Source organism: Populus nigra, chromosome 8 (genome assembly GCF_951802175.1).
Source record: "Populus nigra chromosome 8, ddPopNigr1.1, whole genome shotgun sequence".
In the NCBI taxonomy this organism is placed as follows: domain Eukaryota; kingdom Viridiplantae; phylum Streptophyta; class Magnoliopsida; order Malpighiales; family Salicaceae; genus Populus; species Populus nigra.
Window position 1 is genome coordinate 14076702 of NC_084859.1, and position 25950 is coordinate 14102651.

At 32.1% G+C, this 25950-nt stretch overlaps 4 protein-coding genes across 8 annotated transcripts; all 4 read left to right on the top strand.

Annotated features, from left to right (window-relative positions):
* The first annotated feature begins 8068 nt into the window (after window positions 1-8068).
* Window positions 8069-11679, top strand: LOC133702425 (pentatricopeptide repeat-containing protein At4g22760). 3 transcript variants are annotated; one of them, XM_062126782.1, is made up of 2 exons: window positions 8069-8170; window positions 9179-11679. In XM_062126782.1, the coding sequence occupies exon 2, from the start codon at window positions 9252-9254 to the stop codon at window positions 10980-10982; it is 1731 nt and encodes a 576-aa protein (XP_061982766.1). In that variant the 5' UTR covers window positions 8069-8170; window positions 9179-9251; the 3' UTR covers window positions 10983-11679. The 3 variants fall into 3 exon arrangements, 2 of the variants coding, with proteins under 2 accessions (XP_061982766.1, XP_061982767.1); XR_009843721.1 differs by having other exon boundaries at window positions 8077-11447; window positions 11603-11679; XM_062126783.1 differs by having other exon boundaries at window positions 8087-8170; window positions 8264-11679.
* A 2499-nt stretch (window positions 11680-14178) lies between these two features.
* On the top strand, window positions 14179-15774 carry LOC133700979 (uncharacterized protein At4g22758-like). 3 transcript variants are annotated; one of them, XM_062124726.1, is made up of 3 exons: window positions 14179-14670; window positions 14909-15116; window positions 15333-15774. In XM_062124726.1, the coding sequence occupies exons 1-3, from the start codon at window positions 14323-14325 to the stop codon at window positions 15497-15499; spliced, it is 723 nt and encodes a 240-aa protein (XP_061980710.1). In that variant the 5' UTR covers window positions 14179-14322; the 3' UTR covers window positions 15500-15774. The 3 variants fall into 3 exon arrangements, with proteins under 3 accessions (XP_061980710.1, XP_061980711.1, XP_061980709.1); XM_062124727.1 differs by having other exon boundaries at window positions 15401-15774; XM_062124725.1 differs by having other exon boundaries at window positions 14180-14670; window positions 15293-15774.
* Window positions 15775-18707: 2933 nt separating this feature from the next.
* On the top strand, window positions 18708-22114 carry LOC133701463 (uncharacterized protein At4g22758-like). The gene is made up of 2 exons (XM_062125391.1): window positions 18708-19320; window positions 21527-22114. Exons 1-2 carry the CDS (start codon window positions 18930-18932, stop codon window positions 21682-21684), a joined length of 549 nt encoding a protein of 182 aa, XP_061981375.1. The 5' UTR covers window positions 18708-18929; the 3' UTR covers window positions 21685-22114.
* Window positions 22115-22741: 627 nt separating this feature from the next.
* Window positions 22742-25109, top strand: LOC133700983 (protein cornichon homolog 4-like). Its single transcript, XM_062124730.1, has 4 exons — window positions 22742-23028; window positions 23545-23726; window positions 24681-24803; window positions 24898-25109. Exons 1-4 carry the CDS (start codon window positions 22957-22959, stop codon window positions 24935-24937), a joined length of 417 nt encoding a protein of 138 aa, XP_061980714.1. The 5' UTR covers window positions 22742-22956; the 3' UTR covers window positions 24938-25109.
* The last annotated feature ends 841 nt before the right edge of the window (window positions 25110-25950 follow it).

The window sequence follows — 25950 nt, forward strand, 5'->3', positions numbered from 1 at the left end:
TTAAAAATAAAAAAATATTATTTTAATATATTTGTGAATAAAATACATTTATTATCATATTTTCTTAATCACATACAATCGTTAAGATCTTCAATCACCCATATAAATGGACTAGGTAGATAAAACCAAAAATCTTCTTGATGTGCTTCAATACTTCGAGCTGGAATCTTTTTTTTTAACCTGATTGAGGGCATAAGTACTCTTGTTAATTAGACGAGATCATATAGCCGAAGCTTGCTGTCAATTGAAACAATGTGCTGATCTGCGATGTGTCCTGATCACCTAGATCAGCTGCAGAAATCTGGATAAGAGAATCTTGTCTCCATTAACTGTCTCATGTCATATTCAAAGTCATACTTTATGAGTCAGCTTTCGTTTGACTCATCTTTGAGACTCAATGATTGTTTCTTTTGAAACACAAACTCTCTGTGCTCCTTCCACTTGCGAACTGGACAGTACTTTGTCGAGAGCACGTTGAAGCTATGCTTCCACGATATGTGTTTTTATTTATAATTAATTACCAAATGAGATTTGACATCACCTGGAACTTAGATCTCGATGGATACATTTAGTTAGTTAGTGTTGGTTTATTATCGATGATTATTTTTTAAAATATATTTTTATTTTTTAATTTTTTTTTATGATATTAGTATAATAGAACGATTTAAAATTATTAAAAAAATTTAATTTAAAATAATTTTTTTAAAAAAACCACAATATCATCACAAAAACAAACATTATCTTGTTCTCTTCATGCAAGAAAGTTTTGGGTTCTAATTCTAACAAAAAGAAAGAAGAAGATATTAATTCAAAATTCAATAGACTAAAAAAACGATAAATTAAGCTAAATTGATTTCCCAAGTGTGTGAACACAGGCTACTTCCATACGAGGGTCAACACAAATAATAAGAACTTTGACTTAAAATATGGGAAGATTTTGAATTCGAGTCTCACTTCTAAATCAATAGCTTGTGTAACATGAGATATTCGTCAATTAAAGATATAGCGTAACCTGATATAACCCCCATTGCTTATGCCTATACGCATGCTACGAGCACTGAATTAAATATGTAATACATAAAAAGGAGAAAAAAAAATCCAGATCGAAGTTATAATTAGGAATACGTCCCTACTCCAAGCATGCATGCATGCATGCTTGGAAAGGGAAAACATCCTCTAAAAGCTCTCTTTTCAATCATATTCTCGTGCATTACGAATCCTATTGGTTAATTTATCTATTGTTTGACTCCCATCATATTTTAGAAAGAACAAAATCAAGTTTAGCTCAAGAATGTGATGTAAGAAACGATATTGTTACAAAAAGAGGATAGGAAACATGACATCCTTGATATGATGATTTCCATGGCCCATCGGAACTCTGTTGTTTTTTTTTAATCATTCATCATATCTTTCATGCCATTGCTTTCACGTTTGTCTTTCAAAGCCATCCATTATTATTCGATTCACATGATACATATCCGAGGCTTATGATCTTGAGCAAATTATATGTTGAAATTGTATTGATATGTTGAAATATATATATGGTTTAAATTGGATAATAAGATGATTTGAATTGATCGATCCTTTGATATTCAGTACATGAAGTTACTATACATTGTTCCAATTTAGAATAATATTCTGACTTTTTTTTTTAATAAGCAAGAAATTGCATTACAACACCAAAAAGAAAAGAAAAAAAAGGGACAATAACGAAATATGCAAATCTCTGGGTTCATCAGTTATTCTAAACCAAGAGAAACTGCATAACCAAGACACCACAGTAACAAAAATTGCAATTTCATGTCCATGCTATAAATTCTGATGTACTGGCAATTATTATAGGTGAGCCAATTAATAACCTAGAAGAGAGAAATTGATTATAGCTAGAGTAAAAAAAAACTCAACTCCAACAAAATCATCATGCCCTATTAGATGATTTATTCATCTAGTTAACCATAACAATCAAATTGGATTAAAAAATAAACTCAACTCCAACAAAATCATCGCTTTAATCACAGCTAGCAACTCAGCTTCATTTGAATATTTAATTTCAACATGTGTATAGAAAAATCCGAACACCAAGCCTCTAAGATTATAAAGAACCCTTCTAATTAATACCAGTAAGTTTAGGTTTGCTGATATAAGAGCCGTCGACATTCCATTTCAATATATGAAATTCAGGGGAACCATGAAATGAGATCTTTAGCACTTTTATTATTTGCCCAACGAATCAAATTATCATGAAATTAACAAATCAGAGCACAATAACAAAGATAAGAGAATAAAACCTTGATCCACTTACACAGTCTTATTTGAATTAGGAGGAAAATGATATCATTGTCAGGCTGCTTATGATTGAAAAGTAATTTATTTTGAAGAAGTCAAAAGGACAATGAGATTGCAAAAGTTTAGGTTGAATTAGGGGGGGAAATGATTATCATGTAATTTAGGTTGGAAAGCACATATTTTTTTAAAAAATTCTTGGTGTAAATTGAACAATCAATTACAAAGGTTATCGTGTAAAAAATAGATGGAAGGTATACTTCCAATCTCAAAGCCTTATGTTTTCCTTAGATTTGAAAACATTTTTGCCTTAGTCTATTTTTCAATAAGCAATTAGACACTAAAAAAAAGGTGCAGAAAAAAACATTTTCCAACAAGCAAGAAATATGGCATAAGCTCAGTTATTTCCTTACTGGAACGATTGCCATAACTTTTGCAGTACAGACTCACGTTCTATACCGATTACCAGAACCTTTGCATACAGATTCATGTTCTACACAGGCAGCTTTCCTTTAAGACCTAATGATTGGGTTTTGAAATAAGACCCTAATGAATATTAAGACAGAAAGGCAATCTAGTTTGCTTTTTCAAAGACCAAGGAAAATCTTGCTAAATTTACAATTTCCTTGAGATCTCACCTACCCAGATACAAAATTTTGATAGACGTGGACCCTGTTTTTTCTTTTCCTTTCTTTTTAATTTGACTTCCTTTATTTGATCTGGGTATTAGCTGTGAACAATTTCTCATTGCTGTTTGATTCCTTCCACCTATATACAGAGCTAGTAGAATATTATAAGAAAGCCTTACCATGAAACAAAGTCATTGAGTGTTTAGACCAAGAATCGTCACAAATGACAATAAGAAGCACGATCACCATGATTATAAGTTGCTAATTGACTTCGTAATTTTTGTAATCATTAGTTTCTTTCACGCTATAGCACTTCCTAATTAATCAACAAGAAGACTATTTACGAGTCATCGGAGATGCCCTTTGATACTCAGCTTGGTCAGTTTTTGAAGAATTTTGTGATGGAGTTCTCGTGAAATTTGCGTGAATGTCCTCGCAGACACGAATTGCCTTGCATCGGTTTCGATCCTTTGGAAATTAGAATATAAATAATGGATTTTGTGGTAGGTGTTAACAAGATATATGTATAATTTTAAAAACTCCCACCAGATAATTCTGATAAATTAAGGTTTTTCTTTTTATCGGACCAATCCAACAATTGGTTCACTGTTCGTTGAACTGATAATATCACTGACAATATTCTGACATAATTTACGTGATCCCAAATAATAAAAGCAACTTGTGAAAAAGTTTTCAAGCAGAAAGCCTAGACCAAAGCAAAGCTCGCTTTGAGGGATAGCATCTTCTTTCATCTTTTTCAGTAAAAACAGTTTTGATTTACAGCGAAAGTGCAAAAGGGATCACGTATCAAAATCCAATCATGTGATGGGGTTCATCCATCTTCACTCTGATGCAGTAATTGGGCCTACCTTATTTTGATCAAATGACTTAGTGATGTTGATGATGATGTGATGTGATTTGTGCCGTGCAAATGATTTGGTGCGTGGACTGTGGCAGCACAAAAAGCCTCCATCTTTTACCACGTAGTTGTCGGGTTTGAAGACATGATTGACCAAGCAGTAGTGCAGAAACTGACTAGCATGCGAGACGAGGCAAAATGGATTGCTATAATTAATGAAAGGTACAGCCATGGCCTATATGGTGATCATTAACCTTCTTATTCATTTGTCCTCCATTGTTGGGCATACTTGTTTAAAAACACTTGTTGAACGATAATTTTTTAAATTCGTGATGTCCAAATCCTTCTACAGTTATATCAGCGTAAGTGATATATAGCAGCCGAATAAAAACGTAACCGCCATTATCATGAGCAAATTAAAACCAGGAGGGTGCCCTTATTAAACCAAGAAGAAATTGTACGGTAGAACGTCAAAGATATAAACTAATTACGATATTAACTTCAATAGTTATCAAATTTTAATGTGGCAGATTCTGTAATCGAAGACGTAGATGAAAGTTATTGTTATTTAGAATTAAAAAATTATAATTTGATCCTTCTTTTTTTTTACCTTCTTTAATCTTTTAGTTTTAGATATTTATGTTTCGGTTATTAATTTTATTTTTATTATATTTGGTTCACTCTGTTTCTATTATAAATAAAAAACAAACCTTAATGTTGATGGAATCATCTTGAATAAGTGTATTAGAAGGTGGTTTGAATTTTATATTCAAAAAAATAGATAAGAACTTGAAATTTTTATTATTATTCAATTTAATTTTAAGTTTTTAGACTAATTAGAAGGTGTTTTGAGATTGCGAGTAAAGTTATTGAGGTTCTTGATATTTTTAAGTGAAAATAAATCAAAAATTAAAATTTTTAAATCCAAATATCTCAAACTCGATTTTAAAACCACTAGAAATGGTATAAATTTGTTGCAGTGGAAAACACCTGCTAGAACAAACAGTGCGTCCTTCACCAGGCACACTAGCCTGGGTATTTTTATGAGTCAAGCACACAAGCTTGGTAATGTAGGCCATGAGCGCTAACCAATCTTGGCCCTCCTCTTCTATTATTTTAAAAACATTTTTATATCTTAAAAAAAATCTCTTTAAATAAATAATTAAAATGATGTTTTAAAATTATTCAAATATCCCATATTTTTTAAACCAAGATTGGAGATTTTTACGATTATATTTACATTTTAAAAAAAAATAATATATGAAACTAATATGCACCATATTTTTTTTAAAAAAAATATTCATGATAATAAATGAGAATAAAATATATATTTTATTATTTTTTATTGTCATTTTTTTATATATTTCCTTGACTTGATTATTCTTTTGTTTTTTTTCATACAATGCATAAAAACAATCAAGTTATTATTATTTTTATTTCTTTGTTAAAAGTTAGTTCATAGATCATGATAAGTTTTTAAAATGAAAAACCATTCTTTTGATCATGAGAAAAAAATCATCCAAATAAAAAAATAAATAAGTAGAAAAATGGTAGTTTTGGCTAAAAGAAAAATCCATTTTCCTTCTGAATCTAAATCATTTAATTTTTTTTAATTCTTTATTTTAATTGCATTAATTTCTTATTAAAAAAAAACCTTGTTGTTGATACAAAAATCATAAACTTATCAAATAAGAAAATGCATGAAATATATTTTTAATTTTTAATTTTTTTTACTCTAAAAATTAAATTATTAAAATTCTTTTGGGTATTTTTTAAAATTATTGAAAAATTAAATAAAAATTAGTATTGAGAATATCCCGCAGCCTCTTTCAAGAAAAAAAATATTTAATTTCTATAGTGGAAGGCCACTCGAGCTTTCCTGCCAGGGCCCGGCCTACAGTAATTGAGCCAGATAGGACTAGCAGGCTAGAAATTCATGCTTAGTCTTGTTTGGGTTGGACTGTCGGACCCGTGATCATATCAAACTCCATCTATTCCCAACCTGGAAAGGGGGGAGGGAGATAGGCTTGCTCATCTCAATTATTGGTATCTATTTATTCGTTTCGTAGTTTGTCTTAAGTGTTTGACAAAGTGCATGAGAGAGTGTTGTTAATTTCCTGTAGCACTCTGTGGAAGTATTCAAAACTTTGTAACCATTTCTATGTTCTTACACTCGAGCGTAACCTAAGCCTTGGACATGGCTGGTGATATAAAACCTATCAATCGTCATTGATGCTTAAGATTTTGTAAAATCCCTCTCTGTTCGAAACTTTTTCTCTATAGCAAATTACCTCAAGCAAAGAATATTCACGAGGTGCTGTACTTTCGCCTCCATGTTTCTGCTCCTTTTCCTTCCATACTTTTACTGATATCAATTAATAATTTGTTTTCTGTTTTCTCAGGGCTTGATAACCCTTGTTAGATTTTATAATGGAAAAGAAGCGAAATATATAATATGAGAACAGAAACTCGTGTATGTGAGCAAATGAAAACATAATCTGCAGCATTCAACGATAGCCTCGGTTTTTTAAAAAAACATTCACATGCACCCTCGTTTTTTAATCTTTTCGTGCATATATATGGCTATATATCACCATGCATTTAGCCGTACGTGATAATCCACGCCATTTGAATGATAATTCAAGATGGCAAAGCTTTAATAATTCAGTAAGAGATTAATACCATGCGAATTACGATGTGAAAGGGCATGATCTCGCTGGTGGATTGATTGATGAGTATACTGACTGCGTAAATTGAGAGGCGGGCCTCTGTGGAAACTATTGATTTTCATGCTTTCTCTAAAGTGGTTTTAAAACATGAAATAAAAGGGGGGTCCTGTTGCGTTGCGTGCGCATGAGTACAAGCCTGTCTTTTCAAGGTTTGGATAATCACCCGCCACTTGCTAAACAATGTCCAATACTCCAAGATCAATAATTTAACAACAACAACTATATATATATATATATATATATATAAAGATAAATATTAAGTAAATATATTTTTATTATTTTTATGGATCTTGAATTTTATTTTATCCCTTATTCTCTATTTATTTCTTTAAAAAGGATATATAATAACTAATAAAATGTTACTAGTTATTTAAAATATACCGTGATTTTTTTAAAATTTCATGTGATATCAATTTATTTTTATGGAAGGTGTTCTAAATTTCATCATCATTATTTTTGCAATTGTTTTGTAAAGGACCGTGATGGCTATGACACTACCATAATCTTACATTTTAATGACGAATTATTCTATTAGTAGTTGGATAATGATTCTATCAGCATTATTTTTACTGACCGGTTTATAGATGTCACGACTTTTACTAATGGGTTTATAGACAATTCTTTTGGCACAAAATATTCCGTTAGTATCAATTTATTTTATGAAAGATTATCTAAGTTATGAAATTCAGATCGATTCAATTTATCACTGTCTCAATATTATATGATTAATGAAACACTTCGTGTTTTTTTTTTCAAAAATGTTCTCCCTTTGTCTTTTTATTTTCTAAAAATTCTACTTTCTTTTTTTTTTCTAATTTCATCATTTAACATTTAATAATTTTAAAAGGGTTGTCGTAATTTGTTTTGAATTTTTTTATGAGATTATTGCAGTTTTAGACAAACGTCTTGACTTTTGATTGATACTCAATTTTTACAAGTGTTTATTTTTGTTATCGTAGCATTAAATAAAAATTCGATTAGAAAACAAAAATTAAACTAAATTGAGTTAATGATCTTAGTTATGAGTTTTGTGGGTTAAATTATGAAGCCCAAAATGATTTAATATATCGTCATTTAAATATTAAAAGAATATAATTTTAAAATTTTTTAAAGTTAAATCATATTTTTACCAGTTTTTCAGGTTAACTTTTAAAGTTAAGTTACTAGGTCACTTAAAGTTAACTTTTATATAGGTTAATTTTAAACTCAAGTTAGGCAAAATATCAAGATAAAAAATTTCAAGATTGATTCGTTAGGTTAGGTTTAATAACAATGCTAAATACTTTAAAAAATAATAATAAATCCACCTTTCATTTTTTTTTTAACCATTTTTCCTTTGTTTTTTTTAAAGAAACTAGGACCTTTATTCCAAGTCTAAGGTGACAGCCTTACCCTAAGCAGGCCATAATTGTAAGCCCGTTATTCCAAGAAGCCCTTGTTTGATAAGACTACAAAGCTTTTGATTGAATTACCAATACAGAAAGGCCTTTGATTTGGGCTCTTTCTTAGCTCCTCATAGTTTACCGTCTTCAAGAGCAGAGCCATAAAAATGTCGTAAGTTTACAACTTTACATGTTTCGGGGCAGGGGCAGGGGCAGGGGCAGGGGCAGGGAGATTAAGAAGTCGAAGAGAAAGCCCAGATAATGGAAACGGCATCATATTCAATTCAGGTTTGGGAATCCATTTTGTATTTATTTTAATTCTATCTTTTCAGTTCCTTTGGCTATATGAATCTATGTTTCTTTTTCCCCCTCCTTGTTAAGGTTTAAAGCTCAGAACTTGAAGTCTTTTCTTATCGGGTATGCAAGTGTGTATGCTTGCTGGTATACCTAAGGAAGGGATGAATGCTTTTTTTTTTTTTTACTTTAGTTTTCTGGTCTTAATTTGGTTTACTCGAGCGGTTTCTGGAGATTCTATCAAATGAAGGAAAGGATTTGAGCTCTTTTAGTGACACGGGCTCCTATAAATGATAACTTTCTTGCATATTGAACAATGATGATTCTGATTGCTGTTTTTAGTCCTATATTTTTATCCAGTATGGCCTTTCCTTCATGTATTTGATTTCTCTATAGATGTATTCTTAAAGACCAAGATTATATGCTGGGCTATCAGATTATTGAATTCATGCTATTTGTTTTGTTACATAGATGTATGCTGTGTCCAATTGAATCCTTTGTTATGCGCTTTGTGGTGTTCTACTGCGTGTTTGTTTGCTTAATGTGTTCATCGTCGCTAAATTCGGTGGATTGGACAGTGGGTACCAATGCCTCCGAGCGACCAGCTTGTAAATTCTAACTTGCAAGTGTGTTATCATAAATTCAGTTGGATAAATGACTTTTTGGTGTGATGTTATGTCAAAGTAAGGTGGGTGATTTGGTTTTACTGTTTCTGGTCTGATTTATCTTTAGGACAACTCTTTGTTCAGGTGAATAGCTTCAAGGATTGAATTCCTGTGCTATAATACATCTAACTTTACCATCTTTTATTTTTCATGGGTATCATGGCCAACCATCCATCAGTGTGGTGCATGGTTGTGTGTTGACCTTAACAAGAGATAAAGAAGTATCATTGTTATTAAGGCTTGCGTTCCGTTGTTTCTTTTGTTGTGATGCCATTTCAGAAGATCAAGATATAATGATCATGAGCCAAACTGAAACTATGTTTTCCTAATTGATTAGAAACGAAGAATTTGCGACCAAATGGTTTGAACAACCACAGGTTCTTTTTGGATTGTTCGACCTTGCCATCCAGATGCTGGCTGCCAAACTGACAACGATATTGAACAATTATCTGACTGCCAATCAGGCAAAACAAACTCATGCATGCATCATCATTAATGGTTTTAATAACCTGGAGCCTCTCTTGGTTCGTCAAATCCTCCTGTCTGCTCGCAATAAATCTAGAAGAATTTCTCAATATGTCCATAGCATCCTTTACCATTTGCCACATCCAGATTCATTCTCATGGGGTTGGGCAATTAGATATTTCTCTCAGCAAGGCCAATTCAAGGAAGCCTTGTATCTCTATGTTCAGATGCAGAGACAAGGATTGTGTCCAAGCACATTTGCTGTATCTTCTGCTTTAAGGGCATATGCTAGGACCACATACAAGATGGGTGGAATGTCAATCCATGCTGAGAGTTATAAATATGGGTTCTCTAAATGTGTTTATGTTCAAACAGCACTTGTGGATTTATATTCAAAACTGGGTGATATGAACACTGCGCAGAAGGTTTTTGATGAGCTGGCAGAGAAAAATGTGGTTTCATGGAATTCAATTTTATCTGGGCATCTGAAATCTGGGAATTTACTGGAGGCTCAGAGGGTGTTCGACCAGATTTCAAAGAAGGATGTCATATCTTGGAATTCAATGATATCAGGGTATGCGAAAATAGGAGACATGGACCGCGCATGTGTTCTGTTTCAACAGATGCCAGAGAAAAACTATTCTTCTTGGAATGCATTGATTAGTGGATACGTCAATTGTGGGGACATAAAATCAGCTTGGAGATTTTTTGATGCAATGCCCGAAAGAAATAGTGTTTCTTGGATCACAATGATTGCTGGGTACTCAAAATGTGGAGATGTTGACTCTGCTAGCAAACTGTTTGATCAGATAGCTAAGAAAGATCTGCTCACGTTTAATGCCATGATATCTTGCTTTGCTCAGAATAGCCAACCGAGGAAGGCCCTTTGGTTGTTTAGTGAGATGCTTAAGGCTTATACAAATATTCAGCCAGATCAGATGACTTTGGCAAGTGTTGTATCAGCTTGTTCACAATTGGGAGACTTGAGATTTGCATCATGGATTGAGTCATACGTAAATGATCTTGGAACAGAGATTGATGACCAGTTGGTTACTGCTTTACTTGACCTATATGCAAAGTGTGGGAGTGTTGACAAGGCATTCGAGCTATTTCATGGCTTAAACAAGAAGGATGTGGTTGCTTATAGTGCTATGATCTCTGGATGTGGCATAAATGGCAAGGTTGCTGATGCTATCAAGTTGTTTGACATGATGGTGGATGCCCAAATCCATCCAAATTTAGCCACCTTTACAGGGCTCTTAACTGCATGTAACCATGCTGGACTGGTCAAAGAGGGCTACCGATTCTTTAGTTCCATGAAGGACCATGGCCTTGTACCTTCAACTGATCATTATGCAATCATGGTCGATCTTTTAGGGAGAGCTGGAAGATTACAAGATGCATATGAGCTGATAAAGAGTATGCCAATGCAACCTCATTCTGGGGTTTGGGGGGCTTTGCTGCTTGCATGCAACGTGCATAACAATGTGGAGTTAGGAGAGATTGCAGCTCAGCATTGTTTTAATTTGGAGACTAATGCAACTGCTTATTATTCTCTTCTTGCCAACATTTATTCCTCTGCTGGAAGGTGGGATGATGTCGGGAGATTGAGAAAGTTGTGGAAAGAGAAGAAATTGGCCAAGTTATCAGGGTGTAGTTGGACAGAATCAACTTGACTTTTTCGTACTCAGAGGGTAAGATGCTAGTCTGTGAGTCCTTGTAGATCGTAGACCCCCCTGGCTCCAAATCTGGTCTTGGGATGGCAAATTCAATTTGCTAAATGTAGAAGAAAGTTGGTCAAGTCATGCATGAATCTGCTTTGAGTTTTAAATGTCCTTAAAGCTTCATCAGGGAGGCCAAGTCTTATATTACGAAGGCTAAAATCAACTTGAGAAAGCCAATTCTAGTATGATATGAAGGATGAAGCTGATTGGGAGAAATTGAATATCGTCCCTGCTTTGTCATGAAATTGTGGGTTGGGGTCTTATTTTCCAGTGGACCATACTCCTCAGCATGGCAAGATCATTTTATGTCTGTGGACATGTCCGATTTATGGTTGGTTCATGAACAGCAGCATGGTTATATACCGATGTTTTCTTCATTGGTTCGTTGTCCACACGAGGTGCACGGATCTTTTCCTAGTAAGTCATTTATTTTCCCTGCCTCGTTCAAATAGAAGTTGGTATTTTAATGGTTTCATAAAAGAACTTAACTTGTAACCTGCCATTCGGCAGCAAAACGAGTTCTGCCTGACCCTGACTTGTTCTCGCCATCATTGATGCTTGTTCTTTTGAAGTTAATGTATTATTGATTCTACAACTTGCTGATTTCAACCCTGAAGACGCTGAATAATATGTGGATTTGGTGGAGTTAGATCATTGACATTTTACTGTCGTTTGAACGCTATTATGTGAATGAAACAATTATGCAAGATGTGTATTCCAAGGAAAGATGGAGTAAAGAGGGGGAGGGGACAAAGGGCAATGATCTAGGTATGTTTTACAGCAAATAAAAGAGATGGAATGTACTCGATTTAATATCATTACCTTCTTTTATATGTCGTGAGTTTGGTGCTAGTATGAGAAGTACCTTTCCATATTTCAATATCTTCGAAAATATTTAAAATTACAGGTAAATCATATTTGAGTTTATTAATTCGATGAACAATACCATAGGTAAAATAATATTTTTTTTTTGGGAGGGGAGGGTTGAATTGTCTGTTGATCACGGTCTTTATAATATAATTTTTTTATGGTAATGGTTGTTTTTTAAAGTTTTTTTTTAAAAAAATTTTATTTATTTATTTTAATTTATTTTTAATATTAGCATGATAAAATTATTTAAAAATATGTAAAAAAATTATTTAAAGTAAAAAAGTTTAATTTTTTTAAAAAAAGTATTATTGAAACGGAAAAACAAAAAAAATCTATTAAAATACAACGAAAAATCAAAAAGCAAAGAAACGGATGAGAGTTGGGATGGAGAATTGGGTTTCTTTACAGTAAAGTGACGACAAAAGCTAATTATCAAAAGGAACAAGTTTCCACTAAAACCTGTAAAAGCCATTAAAAATCTATGGAGAGGAGTTATAAAAAGGACCAGGCAGCCACAAATATGATAAATAATATTTAACGAAGAAAGAAAATAAATGGAAAATGGGCAGACAAACCGGGCATCTTCAGCATGCAGTGTCTAAAGCAAGGAATAGAAACCATCCAACTTCATTTCTTAACACCGAAGTTAGATTAGTTAGGTAAGTTTTTTAAAACCATCTCCACATGAACATGGATGCTCAACATGTGATCAGACCACACAACATGGACAGGTGAAATCATACGTCCAGGCAATTTGGTATTTAAAAATATATAAATAGTTTTTTTTTTGAAGTTTTTTTCATTTAAAAATATATTAAGATAATATATTTTTTATTTTTAAAAATTATTGTTAACATCTTCATATTAAAACAATATTAAAACATATAAAAAAATATTAATTTATAAAATATAATTAACCGATACGAAACATGATGTCACTTGGTTTATTTTTTTTGGAGGAAATTGAGACATTGATTACAAAAAGTGGCTCTAAATGCAGCCTTAAAGACAAATACAAACATTGAAAGTGTGATTTGGCAGTGGTCGTCAAATGTCCAAAACGCTGGAAACCGCCTCTTTGCGACACGGAGTTAGGTAATAATAAAACAAGAATCCTTCTAGGGGACCCCAGTGTCGTGGGACGAATTCATATCCACCATTTATCGGTGGGATCAACGGCTGACACTCTTTCTCCGATAAAATAATTCCCGGCGGTGATGCTAGCCATCTATTGTATTATTATTCTACCACTCAAATGATTTATTAACACAAATCTCGGTTCTGTTTAAGACATTCTATCTTTGTTTACTACGTTGACGAGTAGTGGTTAGTAGTTAAGATTATGATAGTTAATTTTTTTAAAAAAATATTTTTTATTTAAAAAATATTTTTTTATAATTTATTTTTAACATTGTATATTAGAATGACCTAAAATTATAAAAAAATAATTTAAAAAATTAAATGCGCGAATGATAGAAAATCTGATTCCGTTTCATATTTTACAATCTAGGAAGATTCATGAACAAATTAAGATCAAGTAGATCAATTCCTCTGTGTATATAACCAATCAAGTTTATTTTTGATAAATTTTGGGTATCTCATTTTTTATTGCTGCCCTATTTGTATTATTTATATAAATAAATGACTTCCTATAATAACAATATATAATACATTTTATAAATCACACATTTTTATTTTTTATATTATAATACATATATAATTCATTATCAAAATAATGTTTTTTTGGTTTTATGACTAAGAATTTATTTGAATGAGATTATGAGTCTGTTTGATATTGTGGTAGTATTTATTTTTTAAAGTTTTTTTATTTAGAAATATATTTAAATAATATTTTTTATTTTTTAAAATTTATTATTGATATTAGTACATTAAACTATTATGAAAACATAAAAAAAATTAATTTTTTTTAAAAATACTTTTGAAATATAAAATAAACAAGCTCTACATCTATTTTATTTATTTGATTCAAGAAATACCATATACAAGGAAAATATTTTAACATATTATATAAACTTACTTTATATATTCAGAGGATTGTTTTTTAAATTTTGTTTCGAACCTTTCCAAAAATAAGTAGAGGGAAAAAAATATTGCACCAATGGAAAGTAACGACGTTGAGTTCAAAGAAAGGGAAAGGCCAGAAAAAAACAGTTAATAAGAAGGAAGTTTCCTCCATCGTCACGTGAACACTTCAACTACCTTTCCTTCAATTTCCAACGGTAGATTTCCACCTTCTCTTCCGCCCTCCCGCCCGCCCGCCACCAACCACCCCCCCCCCCCCCCCCCCACAAAATCCTCCGCACAACCTTTTCCTTTCCACTCTAAGAAAAAACCCCATAAATAAGACTATAAAACTTCACCCTATTTTATCACTGTTTTAATCACACATACTACCACGTATATGCCAGAGCGTCATGTCCGGCGGAAAGTTGCGGCGAAAGGTGGTCGGAAGACCAGGCCACCGCATCCATCTCCTTCTCCAAGTACACGAACACCACCACCACGGCGATCGGTGAAGCCCTCCAAACCCATAAAGATTTTGAAACGATGCTCCTCAGAGCCCATGATGGGGTGGGGGAGCGGTACTGAAGATAGTATTGATCAGCAGAAACAGAGGAGGAGCTTCTTATTCTATGGGAGTGATGGTGGTAGGGATGTTTTATTTAGGCATACTTGTACGGATGTTTTTTTATCCTCTCCTTCTCTGATCATGCCTACAAATTTCTCTCCTCGCTCCAGTTTTGATCAGGTACCAAAAGTTCTTCACTTAATTAGCCCTTTACTAATACATTGTTAAAATATGGTGAATTAACCCTTAAATTATTGCCAATAATTTGGATTAAGATTTTACTGAATTAAAAATTTTTGAAACACAAATATATATATATATATATATATATATATATATATATAATCCTTTGTGTATCTTTGTGAACATTTTAGCTTTTATGCTTAACTGTTCGATGCAAAATTTGGAGTGCGTGCAGGGATACAAGAAGGATGCAAAAGTGGTGGTTAATGTAACAGTTGAAGGGAGTCCAGGGCCAGTTAGGACCATGGTTAAACTGGGATCTAGTGTAGACGACACGATTAAGCTTGTGGTAGACAAATACAGTGAAGAGGGGCGAACCCCAAAACTTGATAAGGACGCAGCATTAACATACGAATTGCATCACTCCTATTTTTGCCTTCAAAGTAAGTCAAGGTTTGAGCTTTAAATCTGATTACTAGCAATCGTATCACAGTGAATTTGCATTTTATTTTAGGATTTAAGTGAATCTCTGTCATTCACCAGCCAAACGAAGCGAAAATCATCAAGGGATGTTATTTGCAAGTTGGATGTTTTAAATCTTATAAATTGGTGTTAACAGGTTTAGATAAATCAGAATTGATTGGGGATGTTGGTAGCAGGAGCTTCTATCTCAGAAGAAGCAGCAGCAATCGTAGTTCTAATGGAGGCTCAACTTCTTCAATTGCAGAAACAGTTTCTGGAGGAGCCAACTTACCACCAACACCAATTCAAGGTCCCCCATTCTTACTGCCAGAATTCCTTGCTTGCAAATGGGGTAAAATTGTGAGAAGAGCGCGTAAGCTTTGGCGGGTCTTGGTTTGCTGGAAATGACCCCAAGATCTTGCCATTTTTAGAGTTCAATAGCATATTATTTACTGGACTCTAACATCTATTAAGATCCATTTTTTCATCTTCTTAAACTTGTAAATGCTATTGTAGATGTCACGGTGCGCTTCTCCTTCACTCGTTGGTGTCTTTGGCTTTGTAATTGTTGTGAAAATCACCCTGTTGCGGAGGTAATTCAATCAAATGAAATGTGATAGAGTACTCTGATTTTGATGCGCTTTCTGTTTCTGCTTCAATCAGTACTTGCGGGTCCATTTTTCTTCCTTAACTTGTTTAAAGGCATGAACACCTTGCACACTTGAAAATGCAAAGATAACGTCCTCTAGTGCTGTAGATGAGAGAATAATACCATTCTATTTTTCAACAAATGGTCGGCAAATATGGCGTTCAAGGTCGGTCGCGGACCTTGAGGATTTAAGCCAATAATCTTGACTAGTCATTATGGAGTGTTTGCACATGATAGGATGGTTTGCATCGACGGCAATTATTCTTTTCTCTTTTTTCTGTCTTTATGGACTCTTTTCATGACTCTTTCTTGCTGATAAACTGAATGATTTTAACTTCAGTCCGATTTTGAAGTTCTTACTGGACTAGTGTTGGCTTATTGGGCTATAAAATGTTGGGTTTTCTCTTGTATGAGATGAGTTGGAGTCTCAGTCCATTTAGGTCTCGGGTTTGGGCTCTTGAGCTGCCTGAATGTCTTTTGCTCTTAATTATTACTCTTCCTTCTTTATTTTATACAACCACTAATTCCTCTACCGTGAACTGTTCGTGCATTGTTGTTATTTTAATTCTTATATATCCTCCATGAAAAAATGAAAAAATAATCTAGCTGTTATTTTTTTCTCTTGAATAATTTAGATTGACTCTCCAATAAAAAAGAAAAAATAAATAAATGATAAACACTGTAGATTACCATAAGGAAAACAAAAACAATTAATAATTTTTCATACTGGGCCAACCCAGAAATCAAATCTAGATTTTTGGTCCAAGTCCAAAAATAGTCCATTTAAACAAGAATAGCCCAGCTCCCAAACACGATGGCGATGAGATAGAAACGGTGACGATTTGTCCTGATGTAGTGATGTCTAAGTTTTGAATGGACTAACGCTGGCTTGATATTTCCTTGTTAATGGTTTAAGTTATAGCAACCATGTAGTAAATGACAGACTTCTATTATTATTTATGTATAGGGTGTTTGAGAATGTGTTAATGATTGTTTTTTGAAGTGTTTTTTTTATTAAAAAAATATATTATAATAATATTTTTTTTATTTTTTAAAAATTATTTTTCACATCAAAACAATCTAAAAATATTAAAAAATTAATTTTAAATAAACATAAATTTTAAAATTTTACGAAACAGTGGTTGTCAGACCCTCACAACGAAAAGAATGAGGTTCCACGACTACTTCTTTTCATGTGAATGATGAAAAAGCTGCCTCCCCATTCCTTTTATAAATTATGTCTTTCAATTTCTTTTTATTTCGATTGAATCCCTTTATGACTTAATTAGACAAGATTAATTTTGAAATTGTGGTAGAAATACTAAATTAAAAGACAAATAACTAAAATGTAAAACACAGATAAAATACATGGTCAATCTCAAATTCATGACAATTTTTATTTTGATTAAAAAATTTATTTTATTAATTTTACATTTTTTGGATTTTAGAGAAAAGAAAAAAAATTGCATGCTGCAACGATTCCGACAACCAAAATAGCTAAGGTAGGTGTCAAAATGTTTTATTGGAGGAGAAGAGCTCGATGCGGATTGTTTTTGTTCTTCATCTCGCCGGACAAAACGTGGACATATGCCTAGAAAGTTTTTTTATTTTAGGTTATTTTTGCGATCTCTAACTGATTTTTTGCTATTTTTAATGTTATAAATGAATTTATTGAGATTTTTAGGTTATTTTTAGGTGTTTTCATATGAATAATTGGTGGAAATGAATTTTATGGTCCAACAAAAAAAACCCGACCATTTGCTATTTTCTAGCCACTTGAAAATCTTGGTAATAGGTGATGTATTATCTGCTTTGATTTAAAAAAAAAAAACTAAAAAGAAGTGGATGAAACTAATTACAGGAAAAAAAACCCATATAAGCTCAAGTGTGTATGCATGTGTTTACAAGCCCAAACATGCCTGAGCTCGATTAATTAACCATGTTCAATAACGATTGAAAACTCTCATGTGTGTTATTTTTTGTGAAATATTTAATTAATACCTTCTCTCTTTTGTATTTATTTTTTTTATCTTACATTAATTTTTTTATTTCAATTTAAATAATACTCCATCTCTTTGATTTTTTAAATTTTTTTTTCATATCTTTTAAATACTATTTTTTTAGTTATTTTGTATTTTTATTGTTTTAGCTGATTTTTTTTTTAATTTTATCCTTTAATATTTGATTGATTGAGAATTAAGTTTCATAATTTATTTTGGCTTGAGTTCTATGAGGTTATTCCTGTCTCATGACCTTGTTCATGGGTTTTTTTGGTTGACTCGAGTGGTTTTTATATCTTTTTAATTAATTTTTTAATTTTACCATTTAACAATGGGTTGATTGAAAGAATTGAGTTTTGTAATTTGTTTCAATTTTTTTGGGGTTATCATGATCTCTTGATCTATTTTTGACAAGTTAACTCGGGTTGACTCAACTCATTTTTTAGTTGAATTTTGTTTCAATTTCATCATTTAATATTGAGTTAATTGAAAATTAAATTTAATAATAATTTTTTTATCTGTTTTCTATTGAATTATCAGGGTTTCATGACCTAAGAGTAGATTTGATAGGTTAAACTAAATTAATTCAAGTCGAACTAATATATTGTTGTTTCAATATTTTAAAAAAAGATGTCGTCTTAATTTTTTTTTAAAAAAATTATATTTTTATTAATTATCTAGATTATTTGAATATATGAGTTAGTCATGTTACATCAAATTAATCTCTATATAGTTATTAAAATATATATATATATTAATAGCACTTGAATATTTTTTATGTTTTGAAAAAAATAATCCAATCTCTAACGTGCGAGCAATGATCTGAGTATATATCCAAACCAGATGCAAAATATTTTTGTCTCCAAAGTGACAAAGAAAACTAGGAAAGACGTAGAAGGGATATCCAGAACAAAACTCTCTCTGTTATTATCCAAAAGTCCAAGGGCAATCGCATGTGTTAACACTTTCTAGGAAGTTTCCACCTTTCCTTTCAAAATCCGAACATTATTGACGTTGCTGAACACCACCTTCCTCTACCTCCATCTCTTGATGCATCAAAACCTCTTTAATTCTCTACTAAAACCCTAACAATAACAAACTTTTTCAGCTAACCTTCTATTTTGAAAAAAGTATACACATCAACAATGACTTCCCGTTCTCCATTCACCTTTCGCCACGTCATCGAAAGCAGGCACCGTCGTTCCACCTCCGAGAGGTCGTTGGAGACCTTCCCACCGGAGAGATACTCGGGCCTTGTACGACGTCGAGGAGGGTTGATATCGGTTCCCAGAAATCTTATCTCGGCGAAGCAGAAAAATGAGTCATCATCAAAGAGAGTGCTGACGAAGTTGCTGCTAAATGTAAATATAGAAAGGAGTTTAGGGCCTGTTCATGTTATTTTGTCACCAGAGAATACAGTGAAGGATTTGGTAAAGTCCGCGATTGATATTTACGTAAAGGAAAGGAGAAGGCCACTCTTAGAGCAGATTGACCCCGATCGGTTTGAGCTCCATTACTCACAGTTTAGCTTGGAAAGTAAGTTCTTGGCTGCGTGTATACTTTCTGTTTTCATGTTTTCGTGATTTTTTTTTTTTGTTTTTAAAGGCACTCCTCTGGTTTTGTAATTTCGTGGTTATTAAAAATTTCTTTCATGGTTAATTGGCCTGAAATTTAATAATTAATGTTGTCAATTAATCTGAGTTCCTTTTTACTAACAGAAAAACATGTATTGCGTGTAATGTGAGTTGCTACACTAATTATTATTTTGTTATTGAGTGGAATACATGGGAGTCTTGTTGACGGGGTAATTTAATATTTTTTTAATGATTCATTGATTATTAAAAGATTATTAATTTAGAGATGTCTTAGTTTTTTAAAATTTGTTTTGTGATGTATTTTTCTTCGAGGTCAATAAAATCTAGAACGGTTGAACAAAAATTATTTTGTCTTTTTTTTTAAACTTTAAAATAATAAAAATACTTCTTTATCCCTATATTAAAAAAAAATAGATATGTTGACCAATTATTTTTTAGATTTTTGGCTTCTTATATTTCAGTAAAAATATATATTTATTCTTGAAAAAAACAAACAACAAAGCATATATCTAGTGACATTTTTTCCCTTTCACGTAAGGTTTTTTTTTAAAATAAATTTTTAAGTTCATAAAATAATTTTTTACTCGAAAAAATTGCTGGCATGTAGGTGGCGCCCTTGCCCTTTGCGAGAAGCATGCAATGCTATCTAGTGGTCAAACTTACCATTTAACCATGTATTTGGAAATGTCATTGTATTTTATTTTTGTTGGTGTGGTGCGTGATGGTAGATGATGGGTGATTTGTCGCTGACAATCGTTTTTTTATTCTTCCTGTTTTTTGTTTTCTTCCATAGAAATTACATCTCTATCATTTTTTTTTGGTTTTTCAATTTCAGTCCTTATATTTTTTATTGATTATTTTCATCCTTGGCCCTTTCATAAAAAAATTTCATGTTTTCAATTTAGTCTTTAGTTATAAGTTGTCATATATTATTTGTTTTCAATTTGGTCCCTATTCTTTTGATCTCTGATTTTTTCCTTGGTTTTTTTGTTAAAATTTTATTGGTTTTATTTTTTTCAATTTAGCCCTCATTTTTTTTCCTTTTGTTAAATTTTTTTTTCTTTTCAATTTAACCCTCAAATTTAATTTTTTTATGCCCTCTAATTTATGTTTTATTTAATTATCACCCTCATTCTTTTAATTATAATTTTTTGTGTGATTGATTTTTTTTTCTATTTGTGGTACTTCCAATCTGATAACATGGGTAACGAGTTTGAAAAGTTAATGTGTTTCGACATCCTTTTCTTTCTCATTTTCTTTTATGATTTTATCACTCAACATTATTTTCTCAACAGAAAATTGGTTTTGTGGTTATCTTCAATTTTTTTTTATCAGTTTATCTTGATCTCATGACTTAGGCCATGAGTTTCACATGATTTTTTTAAATAGAGGTTTTTTTTAATATTTTTTTGTATTTAATTTTTGAACAATTATTTTTATACAAACTAGCTTTATTTTATAAAAAATATTTATTTTGAAACAATATTTCTAATATGTTCGGTCTTTTATAATACCTTTTGCCTTATTTTTTATTCGATTAGTTTCATATGTATTTTTATTTCTATTATTTTTTCTATTGATTTTTATAAAAAAATTCAATTAATATAAACGAGTAAATTTCTTATTTTATGAGATCAAATGTCTTGATCTATATCTATCTCAGTTTTTCCAGTTTATCATTGAATTATTATTAATGATTTTTATTTATTTATTTACATAGATGATTATCAATGCATTTGATTAGAAGTTTGCGTAAGGTTTTTGATTTACACTTTAATTATTATTTTTAATGTAAAACAACATATCAAAATAGCTTGATTACTTAAGTTTTTTTTTTAAGAAAAAATTATGACCCTAAATAGCTAGTTAGATATATTCTGGGTATGTATTCCCCATCCGTCTCTTATCAAAACATGACTCTTATAAAAATTATCCAGGAGTGGCCAGACCAATTTCATAGTCTTATAGACATGTGCTTTTAAATAGAACTGCTAAAATAAGCCCAAACAAACCTTTCGCAGCTTTTCGAGGCCCAAGATGAAAAATCCTGTAGTTTTAATCTTTGTGAAGCTGGGTTGTGTCATTTTCTTTTGTTGCTGTTTTCTTATATATTCAAAGCTTGTGACGATGTTGGAATTGTATTGCAGGTTTGAAGCCAGATGAGAAGTTGATAAACTTGGGGTCTAGAAATTTCTTCTTGTGCTCGAAGCCTTCAAACGCAGTCAATTCTTCTTGCACAGAGGGAACAAAGATGGCAGTTAAACACCCATTTCCATTGACAAAGTTGATGGATTTCTTGCTATAACTCCTTCCGTTTCTCTAACTTGTAAGCGTTGATGCCTTGTGCGGTGCCTCTTTACCTCCCCAAAAAGGAAAGAGAAGATCCATCAACATTTACAACTTAGCATAATCTGTAAACAGTGAGCTATCATCCCTTGATTTTCATACCCCAGAGCACTCCTCCTAGCTATGCATATAGCATTTCCTGTGATACGGTCACGGCACATTACTGGTGATCAGCTGGAGAATCAGCTTTACACTAATCAGCTTCTTGTTGTGCAGATGGGAATTGAAAATTCTACATTTTTATGTTGGGCAGATAAATTCTATATTAGAGTTAAACTATTTGTGCACCCGTACTTGCACATGCAGATGTAATTTCTATGTAAAAACGTTGGTTGGATTTAGCAGTAGTAAATATTTTTGCAATCAAATCAACTTAGGTTTTTTCAAAAGATTCTTCATGTATGATACAGCATGCTTAGTGTCTTGAGTTTCCTCTTCTTCTTTTGTTTTTTTCTTTTATGAGAATTTCTTTTTCTCTTAGCCTTGTTACATATACTATACATAATATCAAATCAAATTGATGTAACAAATCAGCCTAAGCTCAATATTTATTATACATATACTAATAATAAACTTTCTTGTTTTTAGAATATAATATTTATTTATTGTAAGTTTTTATAATAAAGTTATTGACTTAATTATAAAAGAATCTCTAAAATTTCCTAAAAAATTATTTAACAAAAATTCCAATTTCTATTACCAATTCCTAAGAGTTCTTAGTTACGAAGAATAGAAGATGAACATAAATACATGATCATATATTATCTAAACACAAAAAAGAAATAACTTCCTTAACATTTTAGATTTAGAAGCATCATAAAAAAAAATGGTTATTTAATAACCGTAGTATACTTTTTAAATAATCTGTAACAAATCATCCTAAGCATTGAATGAACATGAATTGGTGGGGTGGAGGCCTTTTTTTCAAAAAAAAAAAAAAAAACAGAACAGAACAAATATTCTACATGGAAACTTCGATGTCGGAAGACTGAACTATCTACATACTTCTTGGACTCATTTATAAACCCAGCCCAGAAAAAGAAAGAAAGAGTTAGAATCCTAATTATAGAATCAAAGAAAAGCGAACAAGAAAAGAATTGTTGCATTTTAGAGTCTTAGACAGAACGAAAACCAACGCAATCACTTAGCTGTGCCTCTTTCTGACCTAACAAAAATTTGAAACAGAGTTAAAAGGGAAGAGAGGAAAAGATTTAAGGGTAGGGTAAGGAGCATGGGAGATCTCTTTGTATGGTTGATATCCTTCTTCATCCTTATTTCCTTAATTGTTATCATCATCTTTCAGGTCATTCTTCTAACCCCTCTACTTAGTTTTCTCTACTTTACTCTTTTTTTTTGGTCAAATTAGTATCTTTCAAAAGTTCATAACTTTTGGTGACTTTTGAATGTTATCTGTTTTAAAATTAAGTAAATTAGGGTTTTGCTGAAAGTTTTGTGTTTGTTTCTATCAATTTTGTTCATTCTTTGACTCCGATTGCTTATTGGGTAGTGAATAATGTTAAATGCTGATGGGTTGTTTATCTTATTGGTTTTGATCATTTCACTGCCCAACTTGATAAGGCCCTTGATTTTATTTTTCTGTGGATAATGGCGAAGACCCATTTTATTAAAAAGCCTCAGCTTTAGGTAGAGTACCTGTAACAAGTAAGATGATTTTAGAGAATGTCTGCTAAAGAGATTCAAAGAAAAAATGTCTGGGAATTGCTACATGTATGGATAAGTCTGGCATTTGCTTGCGTGTATGTTTTGAGGTGTATAATGTTGAAAAATGGAACTTGACATTTTGAAGAATTTGTTGCAGCTGATGGCCTTGGCGGATCTGGAGTTTGATTACATCAATCCTTACGATTCCTCATCTAGGATAAATAAAGTGATTTTGCCAGAGTATATAACAGAAGGGGTTTTGTGCTTATTTTTTCTTGTTACAGGGCACTGGTGTATGTCACTTTTGTGTGTTCCATACCTTTATTACAACGCGAGGCTGTAAGTTTTATCTTCTTCTTTGTTCTGAAGGGTTATACTTTGCTCACATCTGAAAATGGTTGTTTATCTGTCTATGAGAGAGAGATAGAGATGTAGTTTTAAGAGGGAGGTCTACTGTACTAAGGCTAAGCATTCATTGCCTACCAGTGAAAAGCATACCGTTTCATCAATGCAGTGTGAATAAAATATTTTCAACTAACTGCCGCTCAATCCAAGCTATCATGATTGGTCAAGTTGATTATTTGCTCAATTGTTTAGACAGAAGCATGAGAAGTACTTCAGAATGTCCAAATGAAGTAGTTAAATAGCTATAGTTTTAGAAGGCTTCAATGCTTTAGAAGTACAGCCTTGAATGCTGCTTGGACTTGAGTGTCCATGTTTGGAGCCATGAACTCATATTCAGGCAACCTATTTGTATCCCTATCATGAGCTTCACATAGTTTCTGAGTCTTGCACTGTTTATTTCATGTTTGTCAGTCTATCTAGGACAGTCATTTCTATTATTTAGCCATGTTCGTATTGGAGACTTCCATCCGAAATTCTGCCATTACTCACAGTGGATGCATCAATGCTTTTTTTTTCTCCATCTTAATCTTGAACTATCATTATGATTTTATGATTCATTGGGCTGACATGGTTATATTACATTCTGTATTGCTATTGTGAGGTTCTCAAGCCATAGTTTTTAAGTTTTGGGGTTGATGGGTCAGGGTCTTCCCTGATCTCCCAGGCAAGTTGGATTGATTTCATATATAGCTAGGGTTAACACTCTCTTGCTTACCTTGCTGATAGAAGCAACCTCATGCATTACTTAAAGGGATCATCACGTAAATAATCTCATCTTGTTGCAGTGATTGTGACTTAGGAATATGCTAAGCTTTGTATTTTGCTGGTTACTCATGATGGAACATGATATGCTTTGCTTCTTCCAACCTTTTTCATTCTTTTGATTAGTTACACACGAAGACAGCATCTGGTAGATGTGACCGAGATATTCAACATGCTCAATTGGGAAAAGAAACAACGACTTTTCAAACTAGGCTATCTCATTGTTCTCCTGTTTCTTTCAATTTTCTGGTAGGTGACAATGCCATATAGCAGCTACCTTTAAAACATATCATAATCATTAGTGAAGAAACTAAAACAAGATTGTTTTACTCGTTGTTTACAGGATGATTTTGACCGCCTTGGAGGACAGTGATTATGATTAGTTGGGATAATTGCCTGCTCCAGCGAGGAATGAAATGGAGATACTGGGTACCGTAAACTGCTCCCTTGTGCAAACTAAGGGGCCTGTTGTAACTGATATAGTTCCAGTTCTAGGACTGTAAGAATGCTGTTCATTTATTGAATAACATTTGAGGTTCCACTGCTTTTGGCTAAGTCATGATATTTTGTGGTCCCCTGCTGGTTTCTTCTTATTTTTATTTGACTTTTTTTAGCTTGAATATCCTCCCTTGGTGATTCAGTTCTTGGAACATGTCTGAAAAGTAATACAGTTGTCAGAAATTTTTCAATCAATTGATGTGGTTTTAAGTGGCCTTCTTCAAGATGTTGGAAGCAACTCGACTTCAGCTGGAATTTTTTCTTTATTAAATTATTGGAACCATCCATTTATAGAAGTTTAAGATAGAGGTGATTATTTTCGGTTTGGTTCGGTTTTTATCAAAAAAAGTAACCAAACCGAAAAAAAAAAACTGAAACCGGGTCAAACCGACCGGTTTCGGTTCAGTTCGGTTCGTTTTTTTAGGGAAAAAACCGGTTCAAACCGGTTTGGCTTGGTTTGTTCGGTTTGGCTCGGTTTTCTTGGTTTTGGCTCGGTTTTTTCTGGTTTTTTTCGGGTTCGGTTCGGTTTGGTTTTTTCAGTTTTTTTATTTTTTTGGTTATAAAACTGAAACTGAACCGAACCGATCAGGTTTTTCAAAATTTTAATCGGTTTTTTTTTGTTAGGTTTTTTCAGTTATTTTTTTTCCAGTTCTCTCGGTTTATTTAGTTTTTTTATTTTTTTACTCATCCCTAGTTTAAGATCAATTAATAAAAAAAAAAAACTACAAAAGTTGATCCTTTTACATCATGAAATGATCATTTTTACTCTTCACAGATAAATTCTAAGTGTCTTTTTTTATGATGACTTATTGGTCATTGTAAAATTAATGGACAACAAATTGGTTTTTTTTTTCATAATAAAATTACTTTATATTCTTAAAAGTAAAAAAAAAAAAAA